Raw genomic sequence first — 20,859 nt, forward strand, 5'->3', positions numbered from 1 at the left:
TGGAAGAGGACCAGAAGAGATGCAGGACACTGATGAGGGATGTATTCCCAAAGCATATACATTAGCATTCTTATAGTCATGTTAACTATAATTTGAAAAGAGTAACTATTAAAGTGTTAAATTAAACTAATGACAAAGTAATAAAGACTGAAGAACTAAATTTTGCTCTTGAGTGAAAGGGTCCATTGTTTCTAGTTCAAATAAACCCTTATGATCACAAAAAAAAATTTAAAGATCAAGAAAATATATTTAAAAATTTCACCTGAAAAGACAGCAAAATAATGTTTCTATCAGCAACAACATTGAAATAAGATACAGCAGAAATTTCTCAAATTTCTACCTGAAGATTACTTTTAAGAATTATGTATCAACTAAGTTAAGATACTTAAAAGGACTCAAATATTTTTCTCATCATAAATATTCTTCAGAAATTTATTATTTATTTATTAATAATATTTATGTGAGAAGCAAAACAGAGAGAATTAAAGACACCTTGCAGGACTTCTGTCCTTCAAAACTATATACCACTTCAAAATAAAAAAATAGTTATGTGGTTTGGCTAGAGGAAATATAGTCTCACTATTCAAATATATATATATATATTTCTTCCACCTCTAAGATTGTGCAGCAATATTTATAATAATAAATACTATACTGACACAGAAATACTAAGTCTAGTAAATTATATAATGAACACTTTATTTATCCATATACAAGGCTGTTTATTTTGTCTGAAAATATGATATATTTATTTCTTTTAACAAATAATTTGTGGTGGCAAAACTAAAAAGATAACCTAGTAAGAGAATAAAAAAATTATAGCATAAGTAAACTATGCTATAGTAAGAGAATAAAAAAATTATATCATAAGTAAACTATGTACACTACGTACAATAAGTGCATATATATGCATACAAATAGAGAAAACTTGAATAAACGTTTACTAACATGGAGATGCTTCCATAACACATTTTAAAAGTAAACTATGTACACTACGTACAATAAGTGCATATATATGCATACAAATAGAGAAAACTTGAATAAACGTTTACTAACATGGAGATGCTTCCATAACACATTTTAAAATAGAAAAATAGTTTTTTAAGAATATGTAGTTTAAAGTCAGTATCATAAAGCAATCCACATGTATTTTTTATATTTTCTTGTACAAATAAAGGGTGGTGAAAATAAGAAAAGTATTTCAAAGGATGTGAAACAATACAAACTACTATGAGAGGAAGTTGAACTTGAGAAATCTGGAAGAAGAAATTCTTTTGAATTTTCTTTGGTGGGTCCTTACCAAGCAGCACTTCTAGCAATATTTGGCCAAACAGTCTAGACGGTTCAATGCTCCAGCTGAGTGACACAACACCGCTAATCTCAGGACTGCTGTAGGTCACCAGGGCCACCAGGTGACCAGGGCAATGGTGCTCGATGAACGATGAGGTCCTGGGAGTAGAATCAGGTCCTTGCACATACAAGGTAACACTCACTTCACTAGACTATCTCCTCAGCCCCATATTCAAAAATTTTTATCATAAAAAATCAAATATTACTTCTATAATTTAAATAAATTCCTTTGTGTTTCTTTGTTATGGAAACCCCAAGAACAGATGTCAGTTAACACCAACATATTCTAGTTCAAGCAGTGACAGGAGGACACAGTTACCATTATCAATGATTCTAAGAAAGAGTTACAGGCATATAGCAAATACCCACAGATTGTGTCCCCAGGACCCTGGAGACAAATCTAGGCATAAAGAGGAGAAACCTAGAAGAGAAGATAAAACTGTTTGTATCACAGCCTGATAGTATCATACACTGATTGGTACTTTTGTTCACTTTCTTTAAAGAATTTTTCTAATTTCTACATTGGACTTCTAGAATTTCTTAGTCTCAAAATTCCAGAATGAGAACACACAAACAACTCTCGAACCGGAGCAACTTGTTGCAGAGATGGCCCTGGACTTTCCAATAGGCCATTTCCACTGGGTTGTTCCAGACGGGGGCAGGTGCCATCCCTCCACTTGACTTCTAGAAGCCCCGGTGACTGCCATTTTCAAGAAGTTAGCGAGAAGCTCCAGGTACCAGTAGCAGTGGTGGCAAATGCCAGACCTCGCGGGAAAGGGGAGGAGTGGGCCCTTCTCCTTCCCCCTACCCCGATGGGACTCTGAGATGACGCGGCACCTGACCACCATCTACTTAAGCTCCCACACGGCCATGATCCAGAGACACACAAAACAAATCTTGGATCTGAGCAACTTGCTGCAGTGATCTCTTCAGACCCTAATTATTAAAATTTTAGAATTCCTAGAGACATTATATTGTATCCATAACAAGCAATACAAAACACATTGTCTAGCATTGCCTTTTCGGCAGGTATGAGTGGTGGTGGGACGGGTCTTGAAATATTGAAGGTAACTAAAGTAAAGAAAGAGAGTATTGTGCAAACTGTCTGCCACACAGGCAGGGGGAGGTGTGGAATGGGGGGGGGGAGAGAGATTGTGGATTTTGGTGGTGGGAAATGTGCACTGGTGAAGGGTTGGGTGTTTGATGACTGTATGATTGAAACTCAAACGTGAAAGTTTTGCTACAGTGAATCAGTGAATTCATTGAATTTTGCTACAGTGAATCAGTGAATTCACTCACAGTGAATCAATCAAAACAAAAATTCCAGAATGAGAACATAGAATTTTCTAAATAAGTCAGTTCTAATCATTAACATCAGATAACCACCATTTGTAGCAGAACCCAAGTGTCAACCATTCTTGGCCTTGGAAATGTAACACCTGATGAAATCATATACAGTCAACCACAGGTAAGATGAAATGCCTACTCAACCCCCAAGAATTACACAATCATGTTGAAAGCCATTAAATTTGGACAAAAAAATAGTACAGTGAGTAAGGCACTTGCCTTGTGGGTAGCCAATCCGAGTTTGATCCCCGGCATCCCGTATGATCTACTAGGTACTGCCAGGAGTAATTCCTGAATACAGAGCCAGGAGTAAGATGAACATAACTGGGTGTATCCCAAATTCCAAACCAAAACGAAATAAACAAAACAAAACATCAAAGGGCTGAAGTGATAAAACAGTGGTAGGACATTTGCTTTGTAAGAGTCCAACCCGGGCTTGATCCTGGGTACTTCATATGGTCCCCCAAGTCCACTAAGAGTGATCCCTGAGTGCAGGGTGTAAGCCCTAAGCACTGCTAGACGTGGCCCAAAACCAAATTAACAAAACAAAACAAGAACAAAACAAGTAAAACAAAAAGAGCCATTGGGTTCAGGGAAGGTACAATGACCTCAAACAGTGCCCAAGAACTTTTCCTCAGAAGGGAACATTTGAGCAAAACTAAGCCAAATTTCCCTTTTGTAGCTTCTGAACAATGGGACCACATTTAGGACAACCAAGTAAATTACAGAATCACAGTAGGATAACAGTCTAATTAACTATACTGATTTCAAAACAATTTAAGAAATATTTTGGGGGTTTGGGGCTGGGAAAGCTAGGGGTTTGGATGACACTCAATTACTTCTGGCTCTGTGCTCAAATAATTTTCCTTGCAGTGCTTGGGGGAACATAAGTGTCAGCCATGAAATCGGTGTCAGCCATGTCCAAGGCAAATGTCTTAGGCCCTGTACTAACTCTCTGGTCTCTCACAAGAAATGTTTTGATAAATAAGGAAAGATGATTTGGGAGGCCATCAATCTAGTACACAACCTTAATCTGAAGATATCTCTAGAGGGATTGAAAAACCTAATGATTTAGATCATAGCCAATCTTAAAATTCAGTACTATAATTCAAATACACTTCAAAAAAATACAGTCAGAAGAAATGGAAAGAAAACAACACTAACAGATCAGTAATATATGAATCACAGACAGTGAGAGTCTAAAGTTAGGTCCATCTATGACATCACTGAGGCCAAGCAGATTCAGAACACAGCACCACTAAGATGGACCAATCTTCCACAAAAGGGTCACTACTTACAAATAGCCTACAGAATGTTAAGAAATTTATTTTCAACAATTTTCTAATATAGCAATCAAATTCTAAATTACCATAACCTCTGCAACAGTTTCTATCCTTAAGTCAAAAAAATAAACACGCTGGGGCTGGAGCGATAGCACAGCGGGGAGGGCATTTGCCTTGCACGTGGTCGACCCGGGTTCGATTCTCAGCATCCCATAGGGTCCCCTGAGCACCGCCAGGAGTAATTCCTGAGTGCAGAGCCAGGAGTAACCCCTGAGCATTTCCAGGTGTGACCCAAAAAGCAAATAAATAAATAAATAAATAAATAAACAAGCTGTTTCCTCTAATGATTTCAGAGTTACTATTTATTCATTTTTTATAATTTTAATTATTCATTTTGGGGGGGTGGCATACCCAGCACTGTTCAATAGATATCCCTAGCTTTGTGCATCGACCTCTGGCAATATTGGGGATTGAACCCAGGACAGCAGTTCAGTGCCTTAACCCCTGCACTATCTCTCCAGTCTAATAGTTTAGATTCTCTGATTCTGCTTCCAAAATTTAATAAATGCTCATTTTTATTAGGAAGTTTCTCCTAAATATTATAATTTAAAATATGACTAGAAATATTCCAATACTGTAGTGGCAGCTAACACTGAATTAGTGAACTCATTATTTCATATGTTCTGCCTTATACAGTTCTATATTCCATACACTGAACTATCACTTTTATTTTCTCATGTTCATGCAATTTTCCTAAACTTATGCATGCCCTTTCCTTTTATCCAAAAATTATGTTGCTGGGTATATAGCTACTCTACTTTCCTTATTTATCAAAACAGAACTAGTCTGTTCTAAATGCAACATTTTAAAGAATCTGACTTCTCTCTAAAAAATTTTAAAAAATACAAATAAAACTGAAAATCTGGGGGTGGTTCCAAATAAAAAAACATATATAAAAATTGGTTTTAGAGTTTTTTATTTGCCCTAATTCAGATGAGAAAATTGTCTTCTGTTCCAAGTTTGATATTTTTCCATTTATTGAAATGACTTGATAGTTTTTCTCAATAATATTAATGTGGTGAATTACACAAATTGTTGCATGTTAATCTAAATGTATAACATGTACATCATGATTTAAACTGCTAACATTTAATAAGAATAGTTGTGCACATCATGATGAGGGATATTAGTTTCTAGTTTTCTAGTCATGGTTTTTGTTTAGTTTAGGGGCCACACTGGATGGTGGGGCTTTTGGGGCTACTCTAGGTTCTGTTTCCAACAGTTCTCAGAAGACCATTCAGTGATGGGAATCACACCCAGGCCTACTGCATGCAAAAAAATGTGCTCAGCCTAACTCACTATCTTTCTGGCCCCCTCATTTACCATTGGGTAACAAAGACCTCATTGAATAATAGCATGTATACTCCTTTATTTTTTCTTCAATTCCCTAATAAAGCTGTGCTGATAGAGAATGTTTATTAAACTCCTCTAGAGTTAATTCCTTCCTCTTAAACCTGTGTGTCAATTGTATTAGCAGTGTATTACATAACCTTAATTTTATTAGCCATGCACAAACGGAGCTTTGATTTTTGACTATTCAATTTCATATCCTTACAAAGCACACATAAGAGAAATTACCCAGTATTTCCTTTTATTCTGGTTTGTCACTCTGCATAATTCTTTTGAGCTCATTATAACAGCTGGAATCCCACATTTTTATTTTTTAATAAGTGAAAAGTAGTATTCCATTGTATGACTATATTACATATTTATAGAGTTATCAGTTGGAAATCAGGTTACTTTCAAATTTTAATTATATTAAATAGTAAAAAGACACTGGAGTGGATAAACTTTGAATATTAGTATTTTCATATTCTTTGAAAAAATGCCCAGAAGGGACTGCTGACTTATTTGCTAGCTCTATCTTGAGCTTCTTAAGAAAAGGCCCTCCCGTTGATCATCGATTTGCTCGAGCGGGCCCAGTAACATCTCCATTGGAGACTTTGTTGTTACTGTGTCTGGCATATCGAATACTCTCGGTAGCTTGCCGGGCTCTCCGAGAGGGGCGGAGGAATCGAACTCGGGTCAGCCATGTTGGCTGCGTGCAAGGCAGACGCCCTACCCGCTGTGCTATAGTATTATCTAAAATGGCCCAGCAACTGATAAACCACTAACAGTACTCAAGGATCTACTTTCTCCATGCCCCTCCAATATTTGCTGGTATTGATGCTTCTGGTATAATCTATTCTTACAGGTGTGAGTTGGTATCTCTCTGAGATGTTCTTAACTTACATTTCAGTTATGATGAACAGTTTTATATGCTGATCAGACATCTGTATATCCTCTATAGCGAAGGGTTTATTTAACAATTCTTCTTGTTTTTCAGCTGAGTTTTTTTTTTTTTGCTCTGTGTTAAATTGCATGCATTTTTTACACCTTGGGCAGTAGCCTCTCTATTGGGTACATGTGTATAATAATCTCTCTCATTCAGTAGTTTATGTTTTCATTTTATTTATCTTTTCTTTTTCTATGGAACAGCTTTTCAGTTTAAAATACATTTGTTAACTTTGCTATCAGTCTTTATCTCTAGGAATGCCCTTAATTGTGAATTTTACTTGTCTGATATTGCTATCACCATATAGATTTCTTTATTTTCAGTATTTTAAACTGTGTCAAAAACTAAAATAAAATAAACTGATTGTGTCTTGTTATTTAATATATATTTCTTATAAACAATTATAAATTTTAATCCAGTCTGAAAATCTTTGCACTGTGTTTAAAATATTTAGTCTTGGGCCGGAGTGATAGCACAACAGGTAGGATGTTTGCCTTGCACGTGGCCGACCTGGGTTCAATCCCTGGCATCCCATATGGTCCCCCAAGCACCTCCAGGAGTAATTCCTGAGTGCAGAGGCAGGAATATCCCCTGAGCATCGCTGGGTGTGAATCAAAATGCAAAAAAATAAAAATAAAAATAAAAAATAAATAAAGAAAAAAGATAATAAAGTCAAGGGTTCTTCTTCAAAAAAAAATATTTAGTCTTTTACCATTATAGTAATTTTCAACATGTTTGCATGTAAGCCTGCCATCTTGGTGTTTGATGGCTACTTTTCTAATTTATCCTTTGTTTCTCTGCTTTTCATTTCTTAATTTTGTTTGGGAGAATGGATTATTTTTTATTCATTTGCAATTACATTTCACTTCTCTACTGCCCTTATGCCTTTTGTACTATTTTACCACTGTTTATATACATCTTTAATGTCACTGTATATGTTCAAATATTATAAAATTTCAAAAACAATTTAATACTTTTATGTTTCCAATTAAAAACTCATTGAGTTACATACTGTCACATATATTACCTTTATGCATATTATACCAGTTACTATAATACACTGGGAAAGGTGAAGAGGTATTAAAAGAGAAGGGATATTGCTCACAATTAAGAAAGAAATTAAGAAAAATTAAGAGATATCTTTAGTAATAATGAGTAGGATTACAGAAACATTATGAATGAAGGATTGTTTTTAATTTTGTTTAATCCTTAAAGGAGAAAGTTCCCTTGCTTCCTCTCTAAAATATTTAATTACCATTTATATACTTTATTAAGTGTAGCAGTAGAGCCTGGCAAGCTCCCCATGATGTATTCATCACGCCAAACACAGTACCAAGTCTCACAATATTACTGGGCCCGCTCAAGCAAATCGATGAACAACGGGAGGACAGTACTAGTGACAGTGATTAAGTGTAGGATTAGATTTCTTTCAATGTGATATGATACTACAACCCAACATGAAAGGCAGGGATTGCTTCAGCAATTTTACAATCTAAAAATATACTTGAAGAAAATCTAAATCATTTGCACATATTCAGAATACGTACTAAAAAGTAAGCTGAACTAAAATAAAAATTCATTGGGATTAACAGGCAATTAAATAGAAATGTTAGCATCAATTCTTACCTTTATTTTGCTAGTAATATAGACTTACATACACACATTGACATTTGAATGACAAACTTCCTTACATGATTTGGATTCTGGTGATGGTGGAGAAATATTAGACACAGCAAGATCACTTTTTGATTTTTTAGGCTTCTTTGCATTTAATTGCCATGGCTTTTCATAGTTTCTGAAGTCCCTTCTTGTTCCTTTATGTTCTGTTAAGACAAATAAATATGGATATATATAATTATATATGATTTTAAGACTGAGCAAAAACTAAATACATGAAGTCATTAGACAATTTCAGAAAAACTTGTATATCACTTTTTACCAAAAATAATTCAAATATCCAAAAGTATGCCTTGCTTATTTTCTTTATAAATTTTTGTTTTGAATTTGATAGAAATCACTAATTCATGATTAGGATCACATCAAACTATAAAATTAGGGGCTGGAGCAAGAGTACACTGAGTAGTGTACTTGCCATGCCCATATCACACATGGTACCCAAAGCCCTGACAGGATTGATGCCTGTGCCCAAAACCAGGAATAAGGAGTTCTAACATTCTCCTCCCTGTTTTACTCTCCAATCAAAGGTCATTATGTGTTTATGCTAGTCAGAATCCGAACCCCATGATCTTATTCTGCTGATAGTATACCTTTTAAAATCCCCTCCAGTTGTACGCAGAACAAACCTATGATTTGCTTCAAATCAAGAGATTATAGCAAAGTTCTGGGTTTGTCAATATTATGATTATATTATATAAGACTCCATCTTAGCAGACTTGAGTGTGACATTTTCTTCCTGATGCTAGAGAAGTACCTTTGGTGTTAGAGAGTCAGGTGGTATTGAACTCTATGTTGAATTGCTGAGAGCAGTTTCAGGGTGATATCTAGCAAGTAAATATGTACCTTAGTGATACAACCACCAGAAAATTGACTCTGCCTATAGCCTAAATTATCTTGGAAGCATATTGTTCCTCATTCAAACATTCAGATGAGCAATCAGCCCAGACAATCTTTTAATCTGTAACCTTGCAAGATAATCTAGCTAAATGGTACACAGATTTTTGACTCATGTAAACAGTGAGATACAACATTGTGATAATTAAAGCTGTAATATTTAATATACTACTATATGTACAATATTATAATTTACAGATTTGGACTGAAATGAGTTTCAGTGTGTTTCTAGGTGTTCATCTGTACTAACTTCACATAATGCACCACCTTTAAACCTATAAACCAGAGACTATGCCTTAAAGACTACCCTATTTTTATCTAAATCCAAAAAACAAAGAAAAGCAGAATTCCCTCTTTTCTATGTCAAAAGGCCATATTCTATATTCCTTCATCAAATAAACCCCTACCATTTTGGAGCAGTCTTGAAATATAGTCTCAGGATGGCATTAATCTGAGAAAATACAACTAAAAAAAAAACATAGGTATTCATAGACTCACAAAAAACATGAACAGGAGGAAAGAAGTGAGGCTCTCACCGCCAAAATATATAAGAAATACCTTTAAATTCCTATGGAATTAAAGCAATTAATTCCATAGGAATTATCCATTCAAGTAAAGGCAAGGAGGAAACTGAGCTTGAAAGTGACTCGGCAGATCAATGTATAAAGTTAAAAAGTTATCAGAAATCTCATTATTTTTATTTAATTTAGACCATCTGTTTACAATTAGTAATGTTTATTGTTTTGATTTACATACTTACCATACCACACGACCACCAAAGTGCCCAAGAATCACTAATGTCCTTATACTTTGAAAGCAAAGATAGAAAACTATCCAGTTATCTCACCAATACTTACAAAATTGGTATTGCGGACTGGGTCCTTAAGTGCTAGTAAATTAATCTTCCTAGATTTAAATTATTTATGACTGCACGGTAAAAATTTAAAAGAAAAAAATCCAACCATATCCAAAAAATGGGAAAAAGAGATGAACAGAAACTTACTCAAAGAAGAAATACAAATGGCTAAAAGGCACATAAAAAATGCTCTGTATCTTCAATCATCAGAGACACGCAAATCAAAACAACAATGAGATATCATCCCACATCGCATATGTGGGTACACATCATAAAGAACAAGAGCAATCAGTGCTGGTATGGATGTAGGGAGAAAGGGACTCTCATTCACTGCTGATAGGAATGCTGACTGATGTAGCCTTTCTGGAAAACAACATGAACATTCCCCCCCCCCAAAAAAAAATACCCTAGGAATTGAGCTTCCATTTGACCCAACAACTCCCTTTCTTGAAATAGACCTCAAAGGTCAAAAAACAAAATGTAGAAAAGACATTTGCACCCCTATGTTCCTTACAGTACTATTCACAATAGCCAAAATCTGAAAACAACCCAAGTGTCCAAGAATAGATGACTAAATAAATAAATGATGGTACTCATACATGATGGAATACTACCTGGCCACAAGAAAAGATAAAGTCATGCAATTTGCTGCTAAATAGAGGGACCTGGCAATATCATAATGAGTGAAGTTAGCCAGAAGGAGAGAAGCCAATACAGAATGATCTCTCTCATGTGTAGGATACAAAGAAATACAATGGTGGAATAATGAATATCCAAAGACAGTGGAAAGAAAGAATATGAAAACTGAATACCACTGGAAGGGATTCTGGGATGAGAAAAAGGGGAAGGGAAAACACCTATGGTGGAGGGAAGCATTCAAATAGGAGGAGGTGATGTTAAAAGGAAGGTATCCTATTAGCAACAGCATTGTAACTCACATGCAAAACATACACATATACACATACATATGAATAATACACTCATTTGATTTCACCCATTTGTATGCACATGGAGCGATAGCCCAGCGGGTAGGGCATTTGCCTTGCATGCAGCTGACCCGGGTTCGATTCCTCCATCTCTCTCAGAGAGCCTAGCAAGCTACCGAGAGTATCCCACCCACACGGCAGAACCTGGCAAGCATAGCATATTCAATATGCCAAAAACAGTAACAACAAGTCTCACAATGGAGACGTTACTGGTGCCCACTCAAGCAAATTGACGAACAACGGGAGGACAGTTCTCTCTCTCTCTCTCTCTATATATATATATGTATATATACGTGTATATACATGTATATATATATATATATATATATATATATATATACACATCACTGTCCTCCGGTTGTTCATCAATTTGCTCGAGTGGGCCCAGTAATGTCTCCATCATGAGACTTGCTTTTACTGTGTTTGGCATATCGAATACGTCACGGGTAGCTTGCCGGGCTCTGCCATGCGGGCGAGATACTCTCGGTAGCTTGCCAGGCTCTCCAAGAGGGGCGGAGGAATCGAACTCGGGTCGGCCTTGTTGGACGCTTGCAAAGCAAACGCCCTACCTGCCGTGCTATTGCTCCAGCCCTTTATGTACATGGTCATGGTCACGGCCCTCCCGTTGTTCATCGATTTGCTCGAGCAGGCCCAGTAACGTCTCCATCATGAGACTTGTTGTTACTGTGTTTGGCATATCGAGTACGTCACGGGTAGCTTGCCAGGCTCTGCCATGTGGGCAAGATACTCTCGGTAGCTTGCCGGGCTCTCTGAGAGGGGCGGAGGAATCGAACTCGAGTAGGCCATGTTGGCTGCGTACAAGGCAAACGCCCTACCGCTATGCTATCGCTCCAGCCCATATGTACATATATACGTATATATGTATATATATACACATTTATATATCCAATTCCCTCCGCCCCCATTTCCCTCCCACCCATAAGTCTGTTTCTAATCAGGTGAAGAGATTGGTGTTCAAACATTATATGCCTGAAGCCAAATCATGAATAACTTTTTAACTTCTCAGTGATTAAATAATGTTTTAAATAACAATAAATGAAAATAAATTTACTGCTGCAGATAAAACTAGAGCTGAGTGAAATAGAAAAAGAATCATCAGCCTGGGCAACAAGAAAGTTGCCCATCTACGCAAATAAACTATTAGCACTTAACTCAAGTTCTCATAAAAAGAAAAGAAAATTTAGAATAGCTTAAATTCATAGCACTGATTTTTTCTTTTAGTATTAATTTTTTATTTTATTGAATCACCATGAGACAGAGCATTACAAAGCTATTCATGATTGGGGTTTCAGTTCCAACACCCATGCCTCCACCAGTGTTATTTCCCAGCACCAGTGTCCCCAGATTCCCTCCCACCCCCACAAAACCAACCCCCACCCCAGTCTGCCTCTATGGCAGGCACCTCTCTTCTCTATTTCTTTTTATCTTTCTCTCTCTCATTTTAGGCATTATGGTTGCAGTACAGACACTGAAAGGTTATCATGTATATTCCTTTACCTACTTTCAACACTCAGTTCTTGTCCAGAGTGACCATTTCCAACTAATATTGTCATAATGGACCTTCCTCTATCTTAACTACCTCCAACCCTCACATCCTTGTTGTAATTTCCAACCAATGACCAGTCCTCCTGACTCATTTTCCCTAGGTTTGGATATTATTTTTATACTATATATGCATATTTTATATCTCACAAACGAATGCAGTGATTCTATATCTGTCCCTCTCCTTCTGACTCATTTCACTCAGCGTGTTACTCTCCAAGTTCATCTATTTATAGGCAAATTTCATGACCTCATTTTTCCTAAGAGCTATGTATTATTCCATTGTGAAGATGTACCACAGTTTCTTTACCCAGTCATCTGTTCTTGGGCACTCAGGTTGTTTTCAGATTCTGGCTGTGGTGAATAATGCTGCAATAAACACAGAATTGCAGTGGTGCTTCTGCTGTGTGTTTTTGAACCCTCAAGGTATATTCCCAGAAGTGGTATTTCTGAGTCAAATGGCATCTTAATTTCTAGTGTTTTGAGGAATGTCCATATTGTTGTCCAAAAAGGCTGGAACAGTCAGTATTCCCATGGGTAATGAATAAGGGTTCCTTTCTCCTCACATCTGTACCAGCACTGATTTTTCTTGTTCATCTGGATGTGTGCCAGTCTCTCTGGTGTGAGATAAGAAATCACTGTTGTTTTGATTTGCACCTCCCTGATGGGATGTAGAGCATTTTTCATATGCCTTTTGGTCATTCAAATTTCTTCTATGAGAATGTTTCTGGTCAGTTCTTCCCCTCATTTTTTTATGGAATTGGATAAACTTTTTTTTGTAAAGTTCTACCAGTGCTGTGTGTATCTATTCCATGGGCTATCTTTTTATCTTGGTCACTGTTTCTTTGGATGTGCAGAAGCCTCTTAGTTTAATGTCTCACTTGTTAATCATTATAGCACTAATTTTTCTTCAAGTCTGAATCTTATTTCTATTCAGCTTTTATACAAAGAGTTCCATATTTTGAGTATATAAAATATTCAAATTCAAGAATTTTAACTAATACTAGACTATAATGAAAAATAACAATGAATAATGCATGACATTCCAGTAACCATTTAGACTTATTTTAGAGAATCATACACATATTTAATCATAAAAGCCTTTCATCACAATAAAATGTTAACTATATTTTTTTATTTACCAGAGCTTTCACTTTCTGCCCAGAGAGCTGCAGATCCAGATAAAGTTCTTTGAAGTTGTCCCCGGTTTCCTTGTTTCGACTGAAGATGGTCAATGAGAAACGGAATTGGCTGGTCAGGTGTCTCAGTAATTAACTTGGTCATTAATTCCTGAGGACAGAAGAGAGAATAAAATCATATTCAATTATAAAATGAACACATATAGCACTATTGCTAAGTATTTTCTAATTGCTTTCTCTTTTTTTAAATACAAATATATATGAAAAAATTTAACCTCATTGACAATATTTTATGCAAATATAAATTCAATGCAATGAAATAAATTCAAAGCACAAAGCAGTAAATTGTTTATGTTAGACAGCAAATGCATGGCAAGGTCAAGAAATATATATATATATGTGTGTGTGTTATATGTAATTGGCCATTCTTGAAATTTCATCCACATTATTTTGAAAATAGACAGTTTTACAATTTTAACTTCAGAGATCGATGCTAAATAATTTATAAAGGATGGGAAAAGCATGCTGAAAGTAGTCTATAGACCAAACATGATTATTGCCACTCAATGTGTCTTTTGCAAACCACAACACCCAAAAGGAAAGAACAAAAGGGAATGCCCTGCCACAGGGGCAGGATAGGAAGGGGGGAATGGGGGGTGGAGGGATACTAGGACCCGTGGTGGTGGAAAATGGGCACTGATGGAGGGATGGGTATTTGATCATTATATAATTGAAATCCAAGCACAAAAATTTGTAAGTCTACATCTGTACCTCATTGTGTTTCACTAATAAAAATTTTTTAAAAAATTTAAAAATTTAAAAAAATAAATTTTACTTTATTTTAAAAATAAATAAATTATAAACCTTATCATATACCTATTATACTAATGTCAACTGTACTTCTTAATCATATATAAATATAAAGAAGTGAAGAAAGGATTGTTGGAATAAAAAAAAAACATAACAAGTAATAGAGTCACAAAACCAAAAAAAATTTTAAATTTGTGCCCAAATGCAGAACTTCCTTTTTTTGAAAGCCCTGATGAATATTCATTCATTTTCTTTTCCACCATTTTTTAAACGGGTTAAGCAATAGCAAGTTTTCTACAAGCAAATGCAAGTTATTCCATTTCAGAATAGGTCAAAAGTCCCTTAAATTGGTAAGAAATCAGCCTTGGGGTAACATCTACACATTGTTTTCTTTTTCAGTCAGGAGCAGCAAAAAATCAAACTTCAATTTGTGGTCCATTAGTATCTCCAGATTGTTCTCACATGAACAGCTGTCAAACCACGTAGATGTCATTTTTGGCTGTGAAACTGGGTTTGTGAACCCAGTTACCCATTTTACATTCGTATCAGTCATGTTTCATCTTGTTTCTAGCCCAGAATCCTCGCCTGCCAATTGTCATTTTAAGTTCAGAATCAGTAAGAGGCAGTGGCTGTGAGGAATACAAAATGAGACCAGGAGTCAAAACTGAAGGAATACTGGAAATATGTCCTTTGTTGTCTTTTCTGTTGGTGGTCTGTTTCCTGATCTTGGATAATCTTTCAGATATTCAGATGATAGCCTATTATCATTCCTCTCCAACCACAGGTTCCTACAGTGGCTTCTCCTAACCAGTCTTCATAATTCTCTATCATTTTTCTCCCCAGCATTTAGCACTCCCCAGGATCATGTAGCTTGGTACTTGCGCATCTCTCTATGCTACTACAGCATTAAAAACAAGATTTGGTCTGTTTTGACTTCTACTGTCTCCCTTTGATCTAGAACTTGACCTAGTTCATAGTTGGTGTTAAATATCTACTGAATGAATAGATTAATGCCTGATATATTGACCAGAGATAAATATTAGTAATTAGAGTCCTGTATCATATCAGTAAAACAAGAAAATATTTGTAGATACCTCATCTGAGCAAAACTATAATCTTCTAACCTCCTATATAAGTAAATAGTGATGAAATCTCAGAGACATGTGCTGGTATTTATAGCATTCTAGAAACATAGGAATTTATTTGAGTAGTGGCTATTTTGTAGATGAAAGGATTACAAGTTGATCTCAGAGAGGTAGATAAAATAATTCAAGCTATCTCTAAAACTTGAGTATTGAATAGAATTGGTACTGTAAAGAGTAATGTTTTTCATTTATGAATATATTTTAAGCAAAATATTTAACAAACATAACACTCAATCATACTCTGCAAAACAGATAAAGCAAACAACTAAGTGACACAGGTCTTCTTTATTTCTATTATTCTATTAAAATGTCAGTTATAATAGCCACATGTAAAGAGGTCATTCCTGCTTACTGTGATAAGTAATTCAGGACTCGCTTGAGCTCTAATTATACATACATCAATGGAATGCAATTTAAAACATTCAGTTTTGCTTCTGTAGAAGAGATGGATTGTGTTCTATTAAAATTAAGTGCACGTCACAAAAGCTATGAGAAAACAGAGAGTAAAACAGAAGGTCCAACAAGATTCCTCTGGTTTCAGAAGGCCTGGACACTTAGATAAAGCAAAATTAGGTCAGGTAACAGGGTTTCAAAGCCACAGCAATTTCTATTCTGAAACCTCTGAAGAGCTCAAGCACTCTTTTTTAAACTTTCAAATTACATAGAAAGTGTCGAGTTATTCATTTTAGTTTTAAATAGACTGAAGATATGGGAAATAGTAAGGATTGGGCATATGCCTCGCATCTGGCCAACTCCAGGTTGCTTCGTTGCTACCAAGTGGTTCCCCAGAAACACTGGATGTACCACTGGAGGTCCCACATGCCATGGAGGGGTGTCCCAGGTCATTCCTAGCACATCACCTAGTAGGGTCAAGAAACACTACATGCTCGACCCTCTCACTGAACTACACTGGACCAAATGGCCTGAACTGCAGGCAGGGAATGGTACCCAGGGCCAACTTGGAATACCAGGAAGGCCAAAAATATACAAACTAAAATAAAATAAAACGGGGAGTGAAAAAATAATTTTAAAATAAACTGAAGTGTCCCTATCAGTGTCTGTAGTTGAGCATTTATAACTATAAAAAAATAAGTCATCACTGTTATCTCTTTAAATATTACCAGTCTAATAACTATAGTTTTTAAATTCCATAAAACACATGAGATAAAAGACAGAACAAATTCAGTCAACACCAAAAATGAATTGTTATTTCTGCAGTAAGGAATATCAGTAGCTTGTTGGGACAAAAGTCTAGTTTCAATTATTGCATTTGTAAGATAAATTGTCCTTCCTCACACTCAGTCCACGTATACACTAGCATCTGGGCTTCATTGATTTTTAAATAAACTTTACAGAAATCTTTTCTTCAAACATAAACATTTAAACCCTTAAATTTACAAATAAGCTTCTGTAATTAAAAGAAAGAAAGAAAGAAAGAAAGAAAGAAAGAAAGAAAGGAAGAAAGAAAGAAAGGAAAAGATTGACACCACCCCTCCAAGAAAGAGACACAGAGAAACAGAAAGAGAGATAGGGGAGGGGGGAGGATTAACAGATTAAGGAAAAAAGAATGGAGTCATGGTTGTGTGCATAGGAAGATCAAGATAAATATAAGTATTAATTTAGTGTGATCTTGTTTGCAGTCACGGGCTAATTAAATTTGGGATATTCAAGCTGAAAAAAAAATATATTAGCAACTGTCAGCAACAGAGGATTTAATTCATAATAAAGTTATATCAATAGTTTCATAGATATAAACAAAATAAAATGGAAGATACTGAATAAACAATAGCACAGCAGTAGTGTGTTTGTAGTCGACCTGGCCGAGCCAGGTTCTATTCCTCTGCCCGTAGCGGAGAACCCAGCAAGCTATCAAGAGTATCTCGCCCTGCACGGCAAAGCCTGGCAAGCTACCCATGACGTATTCAATATACCAAACACAGTAACAAGTCTCACAATGGAGGCGTTACTGGGCCTGCTGGAGCAAATCGATGAACAATGGGAGGACAGTGCAGGACTGAATAAAGCTGATTAGATGCAGGCAATGAATCAGTGGCGTATTAGTTTAATCAAATCCTCTAGTACCAGTAAGACTACTAGGTAAAGGCACTTAACTAATTGAGTCATTATTATAACTATCATTGTTATATTTAGTTTGGGGACCACATTCACTCAGGACTTACTCCAGACTCTCTGTTCAGGGATCACTCCTGGTGGTGTGAAGGGACCCTCTTTGGTGTATATGTTTACATGCAAGCACATTTTTCATAATACTGTTGTATATTTACCCATCAGTGGCTTATTTCCTAAGATTTAATTCACTATAGGTAAGATTATCTTGCCCTATGGGCTGGATAGATGGTACAGAAGTTAAGGCACTTGCTCCTGGCCAATCCCAAGTTCAATTAATTCCCCAGCCAAATGATACCCAAGAGATTCCCTGAGTCCACAAAATCTCTGAAACCACAGAACCAAACTGCACCACACTCTTTTCTCCTGACCCTCCTGAACACTGCTTGGGAGTGCCTTCAAAAATAAAATATTTCCTGCCCTAGGGTTGGGGAGATGACTTAAAGGATTGGAGTTCATATGGCATGGCAGTAACCCAGATTTGATCCCAAAGGGCTGGAGTGATACCACAGCATGTAAGATGTGTTCCTTGCACATGGCTGACCCAGGTTCGATTCCCAACATTTCATATGGTCCCCTGAGCCCCACTAGAAATAATTCCTGAACTTAGAGGCAAGAATAAGCTCTAAGCATAACCAAGTATGGCCCAAACCACACCTGCCCTCCAAAGAAGAGACCTGATCCCCAGTGATGCATAGTTCCCTGAGCACTAATAGAAGTTATCCCCAGCAAAGAGCCGAAAGTAGCATTCCACCAGAGAACTGCTGGGAATGGAAGAAATAAACAAACAAAGGTTAAATCACATTCAGACATTTTGCCACTCTATGTAATTATTACTGACTTGTGAGCAGCACTGTAGCACTGTCCTCCTATTGATCATCGATTTGCTCCTGCGGGCATCAGTAACGTCTCCACTGTGAGACTTGTTGTTTCTGTTTTGGGAATATTGAATACACCATGGGGAGCTTGCCAGGCTCTGCCATGTGGGCAGGATACTCTCAGTAGCTTGTCGGGCTCTCCAAGAGGGATGGAGGAACTGAACCCATCAGCAGCATGCAAGGCAAATGCCCTACCCACTGTGCTATCACTCCAGACTTGTGAGTAAGATACTTTAACTTCATTTCCACAAGAGGTAAATATTACTTATGGTCCACAACCTCAGGAGAAAGAAGGAAACAAAATTAAAATGACTTCTAAAATGTCAGAACTTTCTTATTGTAGCCTAATAAAGATGTGGGGCATCATACTAAAGGAGGGGGTGTCAATCAGACATATTATTTTACGCAACTCCTAAAATTCTATCAAGTATTAATTACACATGGCACATTATCTATGCAGTATTATTTTAGTTCAAAACTGATATTAATATCAGATGACTGAATTTATTCTACATATGCATGTTTTAATTTTCCATCTTTAATTAGATCTAATTAAATATTTGCATCTGAGATCCCAATCTTTCACACAATCACCCCAGGACAAAACAGCAGGTTATGGGGATTGGTTTGTGAAAAATAAATGAGAACATGCCAGAGAGAGAGAGAGAAAGAGAGAGAGAATAGAAGAGTTAAGGTGATCCCTGAGCACAGAGCCAGGTATAAGCCAGGTGTGGCATACCCCAAAATGAATAAAAAAGTCCCCTGAGACCTGAAATTACAGTGGAAGGCTGTTGGATAATACTGGATTGTCCTTTCTGCTCCCACAAGGAGCTTAAGGTTTATCAAGCCACTCACACAACAGTGCAACTGAGACACACCCAATTCCATAAGGCACTAATAATCCTTATATTGCTTTTCTCTTTCCTTTATGTCATTCACATGGTTTGTTTAACAATGTCCTTTTTGTATGAACACAGAAAAACAACTGATGCTATGCTATGTAACATGGGAGTTAATTGACTCCAAAATAATATTTACTCCTAGGCATCCATATTTACTTGACTTAAGCCTCAGTTGCCCTTAGTTTCTAGCACTCCAAGAGCAGGGTCCCGACGAGGGACTGATGGACTCAGGGTATGCTGTGAGCTACCCTGGCATCGAAATAGGCCAGGCCAAGTGCCATAATACTTAACTATAAGTTAAGAACACAGTCACAGACAAACTCTGTCATGACCCAAAAAGGAGGTAACTGAATAAGGACCCGGTTGGGTTTAGAAAGACTAACCTGGCCTAAGGATTGTGGTCTGGAATATATAGTGAGATGTCCCCAGAAAGAACCAAACTTTAAGCTTCATATATCTCTTACTGTGCTCATACAAAATGACACTGCTACAAATATTATAAGAAGTAAATTGACTATGACTGTTTAAGTGGATTACTAGCTGAGGAGAAAGCAATACATCCTGAATGGAATCCCGCAGCCATTGAGGATTAGTAATTAGTAATGGCTCCTTGAATAATCTTCTTAGATGAGATTTTTGTCCTTGAGAAGGAGTTTTCCTGCTACCCACTCCTCATTAATTTTAACCCAAATAGGAGAATTAATTGTGTCCTGAGCTTGTGCACCTTCCTCAAAGTGCCTCTCAGCTGCTGTATAGGGCTCTCCTTGAGGTAAATTTTAAAAGTTTAAAGAGAAGAATGTCAAAAACAAGAGTCATTGTGTAGGCATACCTCCTTTTTTGTTTTTTAATAACTATGTTTTGAGGATTCTGTGGGCACGCTCAACTATGCCTTGTCCCTGTGGGTTGTAAGGGATTCCAGTAATGTCTTAAATTTGCCATTCATTACAGAAAGCTTAAAAAGCTTTACTAGTATAGGCTGGGCCACTGTCAGCTTTAAGAGCAGAGGGAACGCCCATGACAGAAAAACACTGTAGTAGAAAGGAGCAGACTGCTTTGGTTCTCTCAGAAAACATGGAAATGGCCAAAGGAAGTGAGAATAAGTATCTATAGCTACATGGAGAAAAGGTTTCCTTGGGAAAGCAGGTGACATGAGTAATGTGATATGAGTAATATCCATTATTCATTGGTCCATAGGCCTCGGGGGTTAGCCTCAGGGATTTGCTCTAGCCACATGGGAGGTGCAGTATAAAGGAGCACAGATAGATCAAGCACAAACCATATGCCTGGCTTCTTGCATTAGTATCACTGTATCATTGTCCTCCCATTGTTCATCGATTTGCTCGAGCAGGCCCAGTATCGTCTCCATTGTGAGACTTGTTGTTACTGTGTTTGGCATATTGAATACGTCACGGGAGCTTGCCAGGCTTTGCCAAGTGGGCTAGATACTCTCAGTAGCTTGCTGGGCTCTTCGAGTGGGGTGGAGGAATCGAACCCAGCTCGGCAGGGTCGGCCGTGCAAGGCAAACGCCCTACCGCTATGCTATCGCTCTAGCCCTATGAAGGCAGCA

The 20,859-nt window shown here is 36.9% G+C and overlaps 1 protein-coding gene across 2 annotated transcripts in view; it reads right to left on the reverse strand.

Moving 5' to 3' along the window:
- CUNH8orf34 (chromosome unknown C8orf34 homolog) overlaps positions 1-20,859 on the reverse strand; it is a 339,451-nt gene that overhangs the window by 267,116 nt on the left and 51,476 nt on the right. For both annotated transcript variants that reach the window (XM_056108308.1, XM_056108259.1), the window contains exons 2-3: positions 13,434-13,581; positions 8,007-8,138 (exon numbers count right to left, since the gene is read on the reverse strand). In XM_056108308.1, the coding sequence (XP_055964283.1) occupies positions 8,007-8,138; positions 13,434-13,581 (280 nt within the window). The remainder of the gene's footprint in view (positions 1-8,006; positions 8,139-13,433; positions 13,582-20,859) is intronic.

This window comes from Sorex fumeus, unplaced genomic scaffold (assembly GCF_029834395.1).
Source record: "Sorex fumeus unplaced genomic scaffold, SorFum_2.1 ptg000002l, whole genome shotgun sequence".
Lineage (NCBI taxonomy): Eukaryota > Metazoa > Chordata > Mammalia > Eulipotyphla > Soricidae > Sorex > Sorex fumeus.